Below are 17,631 nucleotides of genomic sequence, written 5' to 3' on the forward strand. Positions count from 1 at the left end.
ACCTTTGGGACTAAGATCCATGCCTTCAACGTAAAATGGGCCATTCCTGAGAGCTATCTCCTGAAGTATGATGCCAAAACTGTACACATCTCCCTTCTGTGTTCCTTGCGACGGATGTCTATCATATATCAGCAACTCAGGGGCCGTCCACAACTTTTCTGGAAAAAAACAGCTTGGTAAGCAGTCGCAAAATCGTAACAGTAAACGGATGTCGAGACGATCTTGAACCAGAAAATCACAGCGTGTTCCTACTTGCATACAGTGCATACGAGTCTTCGTTTTCACAGGATGAACGGAAGCTTGCCAGACCATAATCAGTGATTTTCAAAACGAAGCGGCTATCCACCACACAATTGGATGACTTCAGATCGCCATGGGAGCCGATGTAGCTGTTGTGCAGATAATTCATTCCCTGGCGGCGGAAGCATTAAACAGAACATGATGTCTTTGCCCAATGTTTATGGGGCAAATACCCCCCAGAAAATCTCTTGCTGGACACATAAAATAAGAAATGTTAAATTTGTATAGTGCATAGTCAATTTGGGAATTGTAATTCTTACTGTAATAACACTTCCTTGCACGTTAAAATAAATATGAAAATGACTAGGTTCGGAGGAGCCAAAGAACATATTTTATGATTACCTTTGGAGGGCACAAAACTAAAATTATGATGAAAAGAGATTGTATTCCCACAAAACAGACACTTGATATTCTGTCTGGAGCACCAAGGTGATCAGGCTGACCGTCATAAATTCAGAAGTCCTCAGCTTACTCAATTCTACAGAAAAACCCTATTATCAGTAGTTTTTTCAGCAATTTTCCATCTTGAAAGCAAAATGATTTCTGATAAATATTTCACTTTGATGTACAGGTAGTTGCGGTCCAATTGTGCCAGAAAGTCTTTTGTGTGCCTGGGCACTCGAGTGCTTGTGACACAGAACAGATATTGGCTTACATTAATGGAGGTTGAAGTTAGAGTGAAATTACTTTCATGCATCTTTTCCAAAAACAATGTCACGGTATCTTTGATGCCAGTCCATTTACTCGAACTAATGAAACTCGGAAAACCAAGCAGCGCTGCTTTATTATTCTGTTTCCCAAGTGGCTATTTCAACAGTAAACCCTGTATTTACCGTGTTTCATCAGCAATCACATATTGATTAGTATTAAGTAAAAGTATAATATTAAGTATTAAGGCACTCTATAATATTTGTAATGCATGTATTAAATAAACAATGAATAACGACTTAAAATAAATATAATAAATTAAATTATAAAAAAATACTTTATAAATATAATATAATATGTGACTTTAAATAAAGCAGACAGATGGTCCAGACGCGTGTTTTCTTACAAACCTTTACAATGTCATTTATCAGCGAGTATCGGAACATCCAGTCCAGGTTGATGCTCTCATTTTCCAGAATGTCCTGCAAAAGAACAAACTGTAAATCAACACTGAGAAAGCTCTGAAATGCACAGATGCTTTTGTTTACATCTGACCAACGCATAATGAAAGTGTAAAATGTAATGTAAATATTTACAATCCTTTAAAATATTTACCTGTAAACTGCCCCTAGGACAATACTCTGTCACAATGCAGATGTTTGGTGGATCTATGCAGGCACCAATAAACCTTGTCAGATGGTTGAACTGCACGTCTCTCATCTACAAAAAAAACAACAAGATGAACGTTTAATGTTGTTTAGTTGTCGGCTATGCAGGAGAATCAAGACTTGTAGTGCATTGTAAATTGACATTTTGAAAGCTGAACACTCTAGCTAAAACTAAAAAAATCCTTAAAAGGAGCATTTACAACATTTAAACAAACAAACAAACAAAACATGACAAAAATGTTCAGCACACATAAAGGCTAAAATACACTACAAGACTTTTGTTCAAATTTTGCGCAGATTTTCAGTCTGGACTTGTTGCAGAAAGTCTGTGCCAGTCTGCAGATTTGATCAGTTAGTGTGTTTCTATCTGAAACTTTCAAAAAGTCTGCAAGTGTATGATGTCTAGTTAAAAAAAATCCGTTCAGATTTTAAAGGTCTTGTAGTGTATTCCAGCCATTAGGCGAAAAAATAAACATAATATTTGATGCCTTGCAATGTATTGCTGAAACCACATCGATCATAATAACCCTTGTGTCACATTCGTAAATCAACATCAGTGCTGTTTTTTACATCTCCTTTCTTCACATGAAGTCAGCAAACGTTGCACAACATCTACTAAAACGGAAGCGCAATCTCTGAAGCCATGCTAACTTTACACTCTTAAAATGCTGGGTTATTTTCAACCCAGCGTTGGGTCAAAAAGACACAACTCAACCATTGGGTTGTTCTAACTTAGTCTCAGCCTCAGACGTCACGCCCACGGAGCGTTGGCTAAACGTCTGATGCATAAAGCACACTTTTCTGGAAACACTTCAGCACGTTCGAAGACGTCATCTGATTGGTTGAATTTCACAGGATTTCCGGGAGACGTGCGTGTCGCGTTCTTTAACGGTCCGCCTGGAAACAACACGAAGCCATCTGATCTAAGAAGTAAGCTGTCGCGTTTACAACGGTTGCTATAAGAATTCATCACGATCGACTAAACGCTTAATTCTTAAAAGTATGCAAGGTTCACGGCCTAAACTTATAATCATTTTGTTGCTGTTAACTTTTGACACGTTCGTGATTGTAATGTCTTTTACTGCGGGGACATTTCCACGCCTCTAAACAAAACGTGATTGGTTGCTTTACCTGGCAGTCATATGGGCTCTCGGGTGGGCCTTGACCAAAGAAAGTGGCGATAAGTTCCAGACCTTCAGTATAAAGGTCTGGCTACACGAGACTAGTTCTAACTAAGAGTTGGGTACAATATTAATATTAACCCAACAGCTGGGTTTGTCCCATTTTGACCTATCGCTGGGTTGAAAATAACCCAGCATGTTTTAGAATACATTTTAGCATGACCTTTAAGCTATATAACAGTGAGGGTAAAAGTTAGTGAAAAGGAAGAAGTTAAGTTTCCATTGGCAGCGCACACCTCCCACCCCCATCCATCTGTCTGGACCTTTAATCCGTTCTGGCCTGATGGCTAATAAGGGCCCCAGGGCCACGTCTGTAGGGTCTCTGCATGCCATGAACCCCCTTACGTTTCCTATCAAAGCTGGCAAGTTATAGCCCTGGCAACACTCAGCTGGTCTTATGTGCTTTCCCTCAGGATAACACCATTAAAACAAACCCGGGCTTCAAATAAGACTGCTGTGGGAACATTTGGACTTTTTGAGCATGTAAGGGGGTTTTCGGGATGAACCTAGATCATGACGGACTTACAGCAGATGATAGACAAAATAAAACAACCCATGGTTGGAATACTACAATACTTTACAGTACTCTGCAGCATGCCGTGTGTTTACTGTGCACAATATAACAAATCTTTGCATACGAATTTATATTTTTTGATGTTATGTTTTATGTTAAGTTCGAATGACTTGAAAATCCAATTTGATTTAACTTAAACATTTAAAGGGATACTCCACCCAAAATGGAAAATTCTGTCATGAATAACCCGTATACCCTTATGTAACACAGCCTTGGTAACGTTTTTCAATGCTTCAGCTTTGCAAAACAGGATCTTTAAGCTCTCTAGACATGCTAATGGTTTAGCAACTATTTAGGTAACAGAGGGCGTCTCTCATACGTCCTTCATGTGAAGTCTTGAGTTCTTCATCTCAAGAACTCATTAACAATGTTCTACGTGTTTAATGAGTGACTATGTTTCCGTGCACCTAAGAATAACTTTCCAGGGTTTTTGCAGAAAGTGACGTTCTAACATCGTTGAAATGTGAACGCTGGTTTCCTTATGCCAGAGAGAAAAAAAGTTAAGTGATATGACCATGTGCATCATTGGCCTTCTTACAGGTTTTTGATACGTGTGCATGTGCAGAAAGGTTTGGAGTTTTAGAAGAAAGTTTATTGCTAGCCATCGTCTATGATTCAGTTCACCTAACAAATCATAATTCCATATCCAATCATAAAGTGTTTATGTTGCTTATTATTAACATGATGGACTCAACAGAAGTTGCATTGTAAAATACCACCCTCACAGATGTTGTACAATTTCTGCCGTGGTCAATTTTTATTTGTTATTTGATGTGATTTTTTTCCACAATTATTATATAGTTTTTGTATCTATATCCTTGCGACACAGAGTCCATGTAGTGAGTATTCCCTTTAGGAAACACCTTGTAAAACCACATCCCCCTTTCAAAAGCCTTGTAATGGCACCTCCACCCCCACATAAGAATGCATGTGTGTATGTGTTTCTATATGTCAACTGTGCAGGAAGAGGGGGAGGTTGTTTTAAGCACCTTGGGGCTGTCCACTGGGGTCATAAACCGCGGTGTAAACACATAACACACATACCTCGCCTTCTTCTCAGAGACAGATAGGCCTACAGATAGATGCGCACACACATGCAAAACCTCTCCTTTGTGATGAAATGTTTTCTCTTACATGCTTTAGTTCAAACAGCACTTGTCTGGTCAACTCGATCCGCTTCTTGTTCACATGTTTGATTGCCACCAGGTTGCCCTGTTGTGAACAGAAACACATGTTAAAGCGAATCTTAAAGGCAACGTTGACTCTCCGCTCCAACACAGCCTGCGGTCATAACAGAGAATTCAGTTTAGGTCAGAATATTAAAGCCTCATAAATGAATACATGGATTTTGGGGATTTTATTTCTCACAGGTTGCTCTTTCAAGGCAAAATCTTCTTGTTACTTTTTATTTATTTATCAACTTATACTTTGTTAAAATTTAGTAGGAGGGAAAATATGTAAAGAATAGAAAGGATATTTAGAATTTTGGTTGATGTGATTGAGTTCAAACTCTATTGACCACCTTTACAGACAATGTTCATGTGCTCTGCTGCCCAGAATAGTTCATTCTTGGGTGAACTATGCCTTCATAGTTCACTATATATGACTTCATAGATGATGGCATTACAATACGTTTGTTTATATTAAGTACGATTGTGTCCAAAAAGTGATTAGCCTAGCCACATGCTAATGTCCAACCATTTAACCTGTAGTTTACATCAAGGAGGATAACTAAATATAAAGATCAAATTTTTATTTTAAATCGTTTAAAGATAATAGAGGCATTTGCACCACAACTATAGCAATAGCCTACGGAGGAATGATATGGTTGAGATCACATTCCAAGTGACATTTTCAAGATGATGAACAATAAAACAGCCAATCAAAATCCATTTGAATTTAAAGGGCTCACACATATTTAAAATGTGAAACTACAGAGCACAAGCTTAAAACAAACATAACGTTAGCATCTGTTGGTGTGGACGCTAACCAGTTATCGCTAGTTATCGTGCTTGGTGTGAACAATCTTTTAGTCAAGTGCACATGTGTGAGAAGCGGTAATGTTAATGAATTGGCTGCCTTTGAAAAACATCATAATTCTGCCGCTTTTAAAGTTATAGGATACTGTTTCATAAGACAGCTGCCTTTGTAGGCAGTAGACAGTGGGGCAGCTCATTAGGGTTTGGTACAAAGCCAAAGAGTCAACAAAGGTGTCATGAAGCATAAAAAAGGATAAAGACAAACACTATAAAGTCACTATAAAGTCTTTTCTTATCTCTGCACATTTCATGTGATATTTATCTCACAACTAACCAGCTGATGATTCCAAAGATATGTGTTAAATATGGAAGACCTGTGCTGTCGATCCAAGGATGAAGAACCACTGCACTCGTTTATATGATTGGCATTGGCCAATTATTGTGGCATGGCGCACAGAACACTGTCGACTGACTTGACGAGCTGCACCGCTGCATTATAGTCTGGTCTTAAAGCAACATATTGAGTTGATAGTGCACCCACTCTCCATTCCTCCAGTGAATTCACATGTGTGTGGGTGTGCTGCAGAGGTAGGGGATGTCATAAGAACTCAGCCTCACCTTAAAATAGCCTGTTTTTGCAAATAGCTGATATTTTCCATGAGCTGTTATCAAGGAGCCATAGCTGGAACCTCTCTGGAAAAGCAAGACAGGGAGAACGTTATTCTAACATACGTAATCATTCAAGGTTAAGTAGGTTCCTTGCATGCATTTGAATGGGACATAAAAGAAAATGCTTATGTTCAACCTATTATTTAACATCATTTAATATCAAACATTCTTGTTTTCATTACAAAATATAATATCGGCATTAAAATAAAAACATATGATTTTGAATCTTAGATGGTCTATGTGGTATATTCTCCTTTTGTTTTAGTGACAGCTTGCACTCCAGTTGGGATGGACTGTATTAGTGTTGTAGTCGAGACCACCAAAACTGAGACCAAGACATGACCGAGACCAGAGGGTGTCGAGACCAAGACAAGACCAAGACTTTGAGGGGCCGAGACCCCCCTACTGTAACATATTACAATTTTTGTGCATGTAAAAATTCCAACAACTAAACATACCGGTAAATACCCAAGATAAATGTAAGCCTGTGACCTTCAAAAAAGCAAAACATTCAGTGACTTAATTAGTTTTATTGCTTTTTTATCTAATCAATAGCAAACTAGCTGTGTGTTGCTCAGAAATGCCCAAAAGTTCAGATTTGTAGATTTGTTTTGGAGTAGCCAAAATAGAACAAAAACTTGTGTTTAATTGTCTCTAAACCTTAAGTCACTTATTAACTCAAGGTTTATTTAATAATTATACATTATAGATCTCATACAAGTACCTTTTTTGCAATCACATCTTTTTTACATCCAATCACATGAATGATGTTAACACATAAATCAGACTATGCTCCAGTAATTTAGTGTTATTCCCACAGTTGTGGTATTGACCGGTCTTGAAATAAAATCCAGAGACCACTAAGTCTGAGACCAAGACAAGACCGAGACCAAAGATAGTCGAGACCGAGACAAGACCAAGACCAAGACCAAGACCATCAAAAAATGGTCTTGAGACCGGTCTTGAGACCAAGACCAGTCTCGAGTACTACAACACTAGACTGTACAAGCTTGTGCCAAACCTGATAATCCATGTAACCTAAGCATGATTTGAGAATGTTACAAAGAGCATCTTGTGTGCTTCAATGAAAGCAAAGAAAATTGGATGCAGTTAACACGGTAAATGTCACAAATCTGCTTACGTTTTTTATTACTGACCTAGAAATTTCTTTACAGGTTTTTCTTCAGGTTTAAATGAACACAATTGCTTTAAAGTCCCAGTTTAATTAAAAATGTCAGTGCCTATTTTTTCATGAAATATTGCAGCGTTTATTGTAAATAGTTTATCAATGTGGGTCATTCTCTTTTTCTCATTCCCATAATCCGTGTGCCCTCATAATCTTTAGCTAAAATCTGAAAATGTACTTCCTTCCTGTAATGACTATCCATCTTAAATGACGTATGTTAGAAGGCTTGGGCAGAGCATCCGTTAACTCCTCCCCTTCACCTGTCAGTCTGCTGCCAGTTCCATTTCAAACTGCAACAGCTGTTTTTACATATCCAATCAAATCGCAGAGAAATACGAAAGCCACGGCCACATTTTTTCTCATTAGAAATTCCATTTCACTCAGAAATGCATCAAAATACGGAAGTAAAAAAGATCACAACATCCGGTTCACAGGGACTTTAAGAGCAACAATGGTTACAATTAGTCTCCACCTCCATATACTCATATCTGTGTCTTTGCCAAAAAAGAGAACACACAAAATTAAAGATGAATTTGACTTATTATTCACTTATGGTAGTATAATAGCTTTATTTAAATAGGAGTAGAATAAATCATGCATTTAGTCCAGCAATGTGGAAAACATGGAAACAGATCGCAAAATGTGCAGTGCAATACTGTACTGTATACTCCAGCCTGGAAAATTCACTGGCCTTCAAAATGTTCCAAGTATCCAAGGCCAAAAAGCACTAATCAAAATACTGTACATCTCCATGTGCTTGCACGCATTTACTGGTATGTAGGAAAATAATAATTGTGGTAGTAATCCAAAGCAGAACCTGATAGGAGGAAAATGAGTTGATTTTGCAGGAGGGCAGGCAGCCAGGCTGGAGCTTTGAACAATCTGTTAATTTGAGTCTGCTACTTTAAACCCAAACTACCTTCAACAAACCAACTGGACATTAGTCAAGAATGCGTAAACTGGAAAGATACAGAAAGTCTGAGAAGGTTATATATATTTTTATATAACCCATGAGAAATCTAACAGGGAACGCCTTGGACAAAAGTGTTTTGCATTTGAGAAGATTAAAAAAACTCTGAGCTTTGTTTTTTTTTTGTTTTTTTAAGTGCTGTTGTGTATTTGTGTGGTCTTGGTTCTTGTTGAATTCTTCTAAGAAAATTCATCTTAACAAAATGCAGCTACCATTTGTGACGGACTATAAAAGACTAAGCCATTATTGTAATTCCCAAGGAATTCCATTTTTAAATGGTAAACACGGCCAGGTATTACAGCCAAGTCTAAAAAGGCATTTTTATGAGATAAATTAAAACCACATGAACACGGTCTGAAACAGGAGGAAACCTCTTATATTTAACATTGTTTATATGAAAACAAACTCAAAGGCATTTCATCATAAAATGAATGCATGTTAAAATGATTTTTAGAGGTGGTGTAAAAGTGGCCAAATGGAAAACACAGCGGTACTGTGCAGCCTTATCCCAGATATGAGAATTCCAGAGCAGAATGACTTTTACCTGCGAGAGAGTGAGACGGCTGCCAGCACGTTTGTGAAATTTGTTAGGACTTTCAAACTGCAGTTCCTCCCAGCGTATCCTCCATAGCATCCCAGCCAATTCCTTCTCCAGCTTCAGTTTCCTGCAAGTCAACAGATCAGATTAATGCAACCGACAACCACTGCAGAAAGAAAAGCTTGCTTTAATACAACATTACACTAGCTTTTTACATTTTCTTAGGAAAACCTGTGGGTGGGTGGACACCTGCATACGGTTGCTTGCTTGTATACGGTTGTTTACAGGATTTTTATAGTGTATATTTGAAATACAGTAAAAATTTCAAATTACAGAAAAAGACTGCAAATTTCCAAGAAGAACAGGAAAAACATGTCATTTTATGTGACAGAACTGTTATTTTACAGTATTTTACTGGTACCTCAGCTGCTGGAAAATGTATGTTTTTTTACAGTGTATTTTTTTAAATACGGTAAAAACGTCAAATTACAGAAAAAGACTGCAATTTATAAGAAAGCTTTTAATTTTACATAATTTTACACTATTTTACTGGTGCCCCAGCTGCCTGAAGATTACAGTTTTTTTACAGGATTTTTTACAGTGTATTTTTTAAATACAGTAAAAATGTCAAATTACAGAAAAAGACTGCTAATTTACAAGAAAAACATAAAAATGTGTAATTTTACAGGGTAAAATGGTTATTTACGCTATTTTACTCGTGCCCCATCTGCGGGAAAATTGCTGTTTATTTTAAGGGATTTTTTTACAGTGATACAATCTATATTCACATTTTAAAAACGGTCTCATTTTTTCTATTTTTAGTTATTTAAAGCAATTTGAGGCAAGACAACTGAAAGTTGATACTTAAATGAATACAAGTGAGAACTCGGTTAATTCTCCTGAGCAACCTCTGAGCAATAAAATGCTCCTCTGGGTATTCACGAATGTAAGAATGTAAGAATTTTTGATAATAGCACAGTGAAAGCAAACCTCTTGTCGACAGGCCACACAATATGAGTCTGTAGCATAAACCAGTGGCGTAGCGTCTGGGTATGCAGGGTATGCAGGTGCATATGGGCCCGGGGGATTGGTGGCCCGCATCCAAGTTTTATTCTTGGCCGTTCAATACTGTAGAAAATGATTAGATTACTGATCTCAGATCTGGTCCACCTATGGACCTATGTGAGTGTAAAAATGACTTTCCCGGTGGCTTCAGTGGCGTAGTAAGATGCATAAGACGCAGTAGTTCTGATGCTACATTTGAATGCAAGTTCGAATCCATATATTGCCAATTCACTCTTCTTCATTTTTACATCACATATCAGATCATACAGGCATTTATTTTCAACAAAATGAAGAAAATATTTGAAAAATGACTAACAGGTGTTTAAAAATAGGGGTAGTAGGGAGGTCGTTATTGTCCCAATTAGTTGGCATCCATTTAATCATTTTAACACATATAATCATTTACACTCTATTATTGTTGTATTTAATATATAATGTACTTTGTTTACCTTGCTGTGTCGAAACGGAATTAAGTTTAATTTATATGGACTCTATGAGCTATGACCTCGTCAATGTCAATCTGATTGAGGTGGCCAAACAAATAAAGGAAGGAGAGGATTACTGTCCAATCAAATGAAAGAAGGTGGGATTTGCTATTGACAGAAACAGAGGTTGAAGGAGTGAAAGAGCCAGCGCGGTGTAAGTAGCTAAATGTTTAATGTTTGACAACTGTATCATCATATAAATGTTAGGGCCGTTCACAAGTCGTGTGTAAAATGCATGCAAAATGCTGGCTTCTTCGCTTTCTCCATCTTTCTGATTGACGTGCGTCAACATTTTAATAACGCACCCAAGTAAACAACCGATGTCCAGTAATGTGCAACGCTGCCGCTAACGGACGAATGGGGCCCGGTAAAAAGTTCTTGCATACGGGCCCGGACCTGACTTGCTACACCACTGGCATAAACAGTTGCATCTGTAGCATAAACAGTTGCGCAACAATGTTTAATACTAGGATTAGAGGTTTTGAAAATGAACAGTTTTAGTTTAAATAGTTTAAGAATAGTTTTTGGCACTACTATTTCATTTTGCACAATTAGTTTAAATAGCCCTTACACAGAAGGTTTATCTGATTATAAGATTAAACTAAGGTGGTAACAATTTTTGCAGCAGACTAAGTTCAAGTCTGATGGAACGATCAAATGTGAGCCTATCTCAGGGTCACTGATTTCATGCCCTTTTCAACATATTATTTTTAACCATAGGCAAACCAAACAGTCCAGCCAGCCATGTGGATAAATACGTGGGCAACTTCCAAGTGAATCAACACATCTGGAGGATCTCTCTAAGGACCTACTATTTCTCAACAGTTTCCATTTGCAGCGAAGACTTTTTTTTAGCAAATCATAATCTCCAAATGTCCAGGTGATGTTGACTTAGAATTGCAAAAGGAGGATATCAATAAAGAGAATCGCAAATAGGTTTCAGTGCACTCAAGCCAAAACAAAAAAGAATGAAAAAGAGAAACCTCCAAACATTCCACTACAATCTAAAAGGTGTAAAATGCTTCCAGATGGCAGAGTGTAAGTAATGCAGCGTCTGCATTTCAACAGGGTTTTTACTCTATTTTAGAGCCACCCTGGTAAGCCCCATAACAAGCACCATTATTTGTTTTTGTAGACTATAATTTCGAAGCAGATAGGTGGAAAAATCCTCAGCAGGGTTTTTATATTAAAGAGCCATGTTCAAAAATTTATGCTCAGCTGTTTGCCAAAGGGATAATCCTCGTTCTAAAATGTCAAAATTCCATGAAGCATTGACTGAAGGGAATTGCTTGACTTGCAGGGGGATAGTCGGACCACAGCAGTACGCCTAAGCTGAAAACCCATATAATAAACCTACAGAACAGAGATGCAAATTGCTTATTTCTATTTTGAAAGCTTGTTGGCATCACTCCATTTGTAATGTTACAAGTTTACATCTAAGCAGTTTTCTCACCAAAGTGGCTTACTACAAACGTGTATTGTTTTGGAGCTTGAAACACAGAAAATGAAAGTCCCAAAATTGAAAGTCATCATATTCTCAACCTCATCATAAACTTATTTTCATTTATGTAAAACACATTATAGGGTTACTTCTATCAAAAGGTCCGTTATGCTCTTTTCCATGGCTATTTAGCAAGATTTTCAAGGCGACTCTTTGTGCTATATTTACTTGTATTAAATAAAATGCTTAGTTAGGAAACATAATAAATATGTTAAGTCAAAGTAACCTCTCAAACGGACTATAAGTCAAATTAATTGCAAGACTCCACCCAAGCCCAACTGTGCCATAATTTCCACAAATAAACTCAATGGTTTCTCTTATTTGCACTGTATGGCAGTGGCCCCTGTTAAATGTACTATGTATTCTGTAAACGCAATGTCAGTTGGATAAAAGCAACTGCCAAATAAATAAACAAAAATGATTTTAAAAAAATGTATGATATATTTCATGCAAAAAAAACTGTACAGTTGCAAGATAATGTTTTACCAGTATTTCTGGTTTATAGCACAGTGTGGAGTCACGAGTCAAATAACCTTAAATCCCAAAATGATACAAGACTTTGGGATAACAAAAAAATGTGTTGTTCATTAGGCCATAAAACATTATAAATTTGCTGTAGAAATTACAAAAACTTACTGGCAGCAGTTTTCCAATAAATTACTGTAAATGTCAATTAAAGCATACATTTAAGTACTGTGTTCTAATTTGAGTTTAGCTTAATTTACTTACAGTAAATCACAACACACAAAACAAACAAAAAATTGTTTATGTCTCCCTTGCCAAAAATCTCCCTTGCCATTCGTCATTTTTTTGCCTGTAAATCGATTTACAGTATATAATATGCCCATGAAAACCTGACCAATGTCAGGAGGGATATCTTTTTTGTTTTCTTTGTGGGCATTTTCACTGCTGTTAATCAATTTATAAAGAAGAACTAAAGTAGTCAGCATATATTTACCCATATTCCCTTGTTATTTACAGTATTATACTGTACTTATGTTTGACAGTATTTTACAAATTACAGAAATTAGTTACAATGTCTGTATGTGGTGTTTGTGTCTACAGGAAGACTGAAACGCAAGTTGGGTGATGCAACAGAACAACGACCCAAAGCACATGGAACAACAGAATGGCTTCAACAGAAAACATACACCTTCTAGAGTGTCCCAGTCAGAGTCCTGACCTCACCCTGGCATTACCTCAAAAGAGCTATTCACACCAGATGTCCCAAGAATATTGCTGAACTGAAACATTTTGTAAATAAGGATGAAGCAAAATTACTTCTCAGTGCTATATCAGTTTAATCGGATAAATTCAAGGGTTCCCATAGTTTCCCAACATTGGCCTGTGAATGCTGACACAGTGTACTTAATAAAGGCATGAATTTTGAATGAATTTTTGTTAAGATCAAATCAAAATACATGATCAATTTATGCCGAAATCTGGAAATAGATTTTAAAGAACAAGGCAGACGATTTATTTGAAAGCAGCAACATAAAATAGCTCTTTATGAAAAAACTAATCCTAGCAGTATAGTGCTGATCCGCCTATACACTTGATTCTCAATACTTCTCATTTTTACATGTACGAGTGTGGGTGTTCTTACACAAAATTTCCATTTTAGGGACAGTTTCTCAAACCGAGTTCAGAAGAGAGAACGACAAGTCCAAGAATAAGTCTACCTACGCTGCAACTGCAATATTTATTCTAGTAGCCATGAGGAGCTAACATCAATATTTGTCTCAAAGTGTTGACTATACTGGGCACGAGCCCATTTATATAAGCCATGAGTCAGCTTCTACGGTTCCCTTTTCCACAAGACGGCGTTCCAAACTATTCAGCATTATCCTCTCTGATTTTAGAAATAAAAAGATACTATTAAAAGTAGACTATATTTTACCTGTTATTTTATTATATGAACTTTCATCCATCCATAAAAGTATTAACCATTACTATTTATTACTTTATCTTGTTCTGATCTTACATACGTTATAAATGAAGCAAAGTGGTCAATTGTACAAGCGTCTGCTAGCCAAGTGAAATGAGCAGTGAAATACAGTATTTAGACAATCAGCATCTGCGTCTGAAAGAAGTTTCACATTTTCCTGCTTTCACACGAAAAACTGCTGTTCGGTTGCTCTGGCAACAATCATGTAAATTCCACTCTGGCACCTATAGAAGCGCTTCCCGTAAATTCTCTGAAGAAACAGCTGCAAGTTTCAACAAGTTCCAACATGTATCCTTCTGATCCCTTAAACTAAATCTTTCTCTGAGATTTCAAATATTGACATTTATACGACAAATAAAATAATGAAAGAATATAATAAAACAATACCTGTAGATGAGAAAACTGGATATTCCAAATATTATGAGGGCCAGTCCAGACCCAACTGCCACAATTCCAAGGACTGGGAGGTGATCTGGGAAAATACAGTAACAATCATTCGAAACTAAACTCTTGACAACAAGCATCATCACATACATTTCATATATTTCTTTTGAATACATTGAAAATGGATTAAAAGATTGAATTGCACTTATTAATAGCTGTTTATTAGCACACACTATCTGTGTTGTTTTTTAGTATTAGATTCACTAAAGGTGATGGTGCAAACATAAATATGTCTAAAATGTCAATAACTCATCCTGCCAACTACGCCAAACAACAACGACTATGCGAAAAACATTGTCTCACACTAGATCTCTTTCTTTTTTCAGGAAATTATTTCATCCATCACTCAAAGCTGTAAGTTAACAGCAGATAGGAGACAAAGGGATGATAGAATAAAATGAACAGAATTTATTAAATAATTTTCATTGCGTTTTAATGCTTAGTCTAACATCAGATTCAGCAGGTGATTTTATACTAAGCAAAGAACATAGAAAATGATTATTATACAACAATGTCATGTGATGCTATTAAAAACCTTGATATTGAGCCATTCCCTTATCTCTGCTAGATTTACCAACAGTATATAATATTTTAAAACATATTTTATGGACTAAGATAAAGGAAACATGTGAATGTTTTTAATTAACTGTTTGATGTGTCTGAAGTTGTTTTATGTGAAACTTTTTGTGCTGCCAATTTGGCCAGGTCTCCCTGGAAGGAGAGATTTACATCTCAATGGGACTATCCTGGTAAAATAACAATAAATGAATAATAAGTCAAATAAAAGGTTTTTAGTGAGTAAATATATACATACAGATAAGAAAATTCTAAATGAAACACAGCACAGTAGTATTAGAACTTGAATCAAAATTTCAGTCACCACCCACATAACACACACAGGTTATTTTTAAGAAGCTCAGATCCTAAGATCCATTATTATTACATTGTATTGTATTATCAACATCAGTTGATGGAGTTTATTTTACTTTAATAGACTGTCATCTGACAACACTTGTGTAACGCATGAAGGCATGCCGGTTGTCTTTATAGATGTTGGTGGACTTCAAGTTATTATTATAAATTTCAACAGCCCTGTGGTTAAGTTGATCGACTGAAACACATCCTTAAAGTTAAATGACAGCTTCAGCCATTTAAGTGTATTTAGCACATAGTTCAACTCCAAAGCAGGTGGTTACTTACAAAAATATATATTTTGTTCATTGAAATACAACGCATAAAAGTGGGACATCGATTTTGTAAAATACTGAACATTTTGCAACATAAATATGCAACAAGCAAAGCATGTGGCGTGTGCCTCAGTGGTCAGGTGTGAAGTTAACGTTGTTACCTTCCTTGCATGGGGAAAATCCACATGGTGGGTAGTCCAGAGGTGGACAACCCTTTGGCCACTGAATCTTCTCTGTTGGTGACCACAGGATTTCTTTACTGGTTCCATTATAGTGGCCAACAATCTGTATAACAAGAAATAAGCACAACCACATTTAAGCATCTAACAACGTATTACACAAACATCAAGCTTTTTATTATATTCTATGGTCTCTGGTGGAAAATATTCAATGATATAAATATATTCTAAGCAGAAGATGAAAAGAAATTCTATTTATTGGTGCCTTATGGGGTAACTATGGCAACAAACTGGTATAAATCGAACTCTTTGTAACCAGCTAGACAACCTTTCTTTTATTTATTTTAATGCAATAAACCTCGATAAATGAAACAAGGCTCCCTGTAGAGTTATGAATGAACAAGACAAACAGAAAAATTAACAAAATGCTTATACGCTTACAAACATATGCTTTCAATTAAGACAAACAGGCTATTAAAGGATTTAACTTTTATGCAACACATTATTTTGCATGTCAAGCCATCCAACCAAGGCCACGGATCCTGTAATTGTGGAGAATGTGGCATGTGGCTTAAATTAGACTGCTGATCTTTAACAAACACTCGACTCAAGCATTGTAATATTGTCACTATGTCTTACAATAACATTTTCACTATCGCAATGAAAAAAACAACATCGTTCATCAAGTTATTATCAAGTAATATTCATCAAATTTGATAAGACATATTTAGGGATGGGGTTTTACCCCAAATTTTGAATAAAGCCTCCAGAAAAACCTCAAAAATCCTGTATGTACTGATATAAAAGTTTGTTGACACATTACTTACTGCATATTGTCCAGTGTTTAGGTTAGTCATTCCCCAAAGGCTGAAGTCTGTGTATCTGGCATTGTTCCGGTCTGTGCTAACAAGTCCAGTAACCCCTGAGATAAAACAACATCAGCACAGGGATCAAATAAACACTTTTGCTTTTAGAGCTATAAAGTCAAAACACCACACAGTGATTTGCCTTTGCGGCCAATAATATTTTTTGCTCAGAGGTTATTCTTTTAAAGGACCTTTGTTAAGGGTCCAGTGTATGAAATTTAGCAGCATCTAACGTTGAGGTTGCGAATTGCAACCAACGCCTCACTCAACCCCTCCCTTTCGAGGCACTACAGTGGCTGACACAGTGCTAAGATGTTGTCACGTTTTCGCTTCTTTGTTGAAGGAGATAACATATTTCTGAAACGCATTCTTTAGAGCAGTTTGTCCGTTTAGAGCTACTGTAGAAACAACATGGAGAATTCCATGCAATGGGACCCACGGTGTATGTAGATAGAAATAGCTCATTCTACGGTAAAAAACAACTAAGCTCTTTATACACATCTGAAGACATAGTTTTGTATATTATATTGCATTTCTGTCAATAGATCCTCTAAAAAAATGACACATTGGACCTTTAAATATGTTTCAAGTTTGTCACATGTTACATGTTGCTTTCTCCTTAATTTGCTTTGAAAAAACAAAGGAGAATAAGTCGACATGTAGTTGCATTATATTGTACTTATATTCAGTATAATGTCTCTTTAAAGAATAATTTTTGTAAAGTATTACCAGAAACTAGAGAGACAGTGTATTATTGGAATATTTCTTTTTGGAATTGTCCTTATAGACAAATCTGCATTTTGAGGCAAATAAAGATGCAGAACTTCTTACGCTAAATGTATTCACGATGTCCCTAAAGCTGCATGTATAAACCCCAAAACACTCAAATGTTCTGACAAACTCTCCCATTAACATCCTCTGAGGTGCTTATTATTGACAGAAAATACAACAAACTACCCACTTCTCCTCCGTGAACCCAGCAGGCAATGTTCTGCCTGGTTCCTGTGTGTGTTTGGCACAGCGTGTGTAGTCTTCTCAAGGGAGAAAGCTCAGCAGATGGGCCGTGTATTAGAAACAGATTTTCCATCCACAAGCTGGCTGGGACACACTCTCAATCAAGAGCTCTGACCCTTACACTCCCTGCGAGCGAGGCTGCGAGTTTACTAACATCAACCTCACAAGAGCTCTTACAAGCTCACTTTACAAAGAATCTAAGAAGAACTGCCAAAACTCTTCCATCTTG

General features: G+C 36.7%; 1 protein-coding gene across 1 annotated transcript in view; it reads right to left on the reverse strand.

Annotated features, from left to right (window-relative positions):
* The window catches only part of npr2 (natriuretic peptide receptor 2), a 44,758-nt gene that overhangs the window by 12,197 nt on the left and 14,930 nt on the right, over window positions 1–17,631 (reverse strand). Inside the window, exons 5-14 of the mRNA XM_057354480.1 lie at window positions 16,350–16,444; window positions 15,505–15,628; window positions 14,100–14,184; window positions 8,720–8,840; window positions 5,969–6,043; window positions 4,506–4,583; window positions 1,564–1,668; window positions 1,359–1,430; window positions 253–412; window positions 3–158 (exon numbers count right to left, since the gene is read on the reverse strand). Of these exons, the coding sequence (XP_057210463.1) occupies window positions 3–158; window positions 253–412; window positions 1,359–1,430; window positions 1,564–1,668; window positions 4,506–4,583; window positions 5,969–6,043; window positions 8,720–8,840; window positions 14,100–14,184; window positions 15,505–15,628; window positions 16,350–16,444 (1,071 nt within the window). The remainder of the gene's footprint in view (window positions 1–2; window positions 159–252; window positions 413–1,358; window positions 1,431–1,563; window positions 1,669–4,505; window positions 4,584–5,968; window positions 6,044–8,719; window positions 8,841–14,099; window positions 14,185–15,504; window positions 15,629–16,349; window positions 16,445–17,631) is intronic.

Source organism: Triplophysa rosa, linkage group LG2, assembly GCF_024868665.1.
Source record: "Triplophysa rosa linkage group LG2, Trosa_1v2, whole genome shotgun sequence".
Taxonomy (NCBI): Eukaryota; Metazoa; Chordata; class Actinopteri; order Cypriniformes; family Nemacheilidae; genus Triplophysa; species Triplophysa rosa.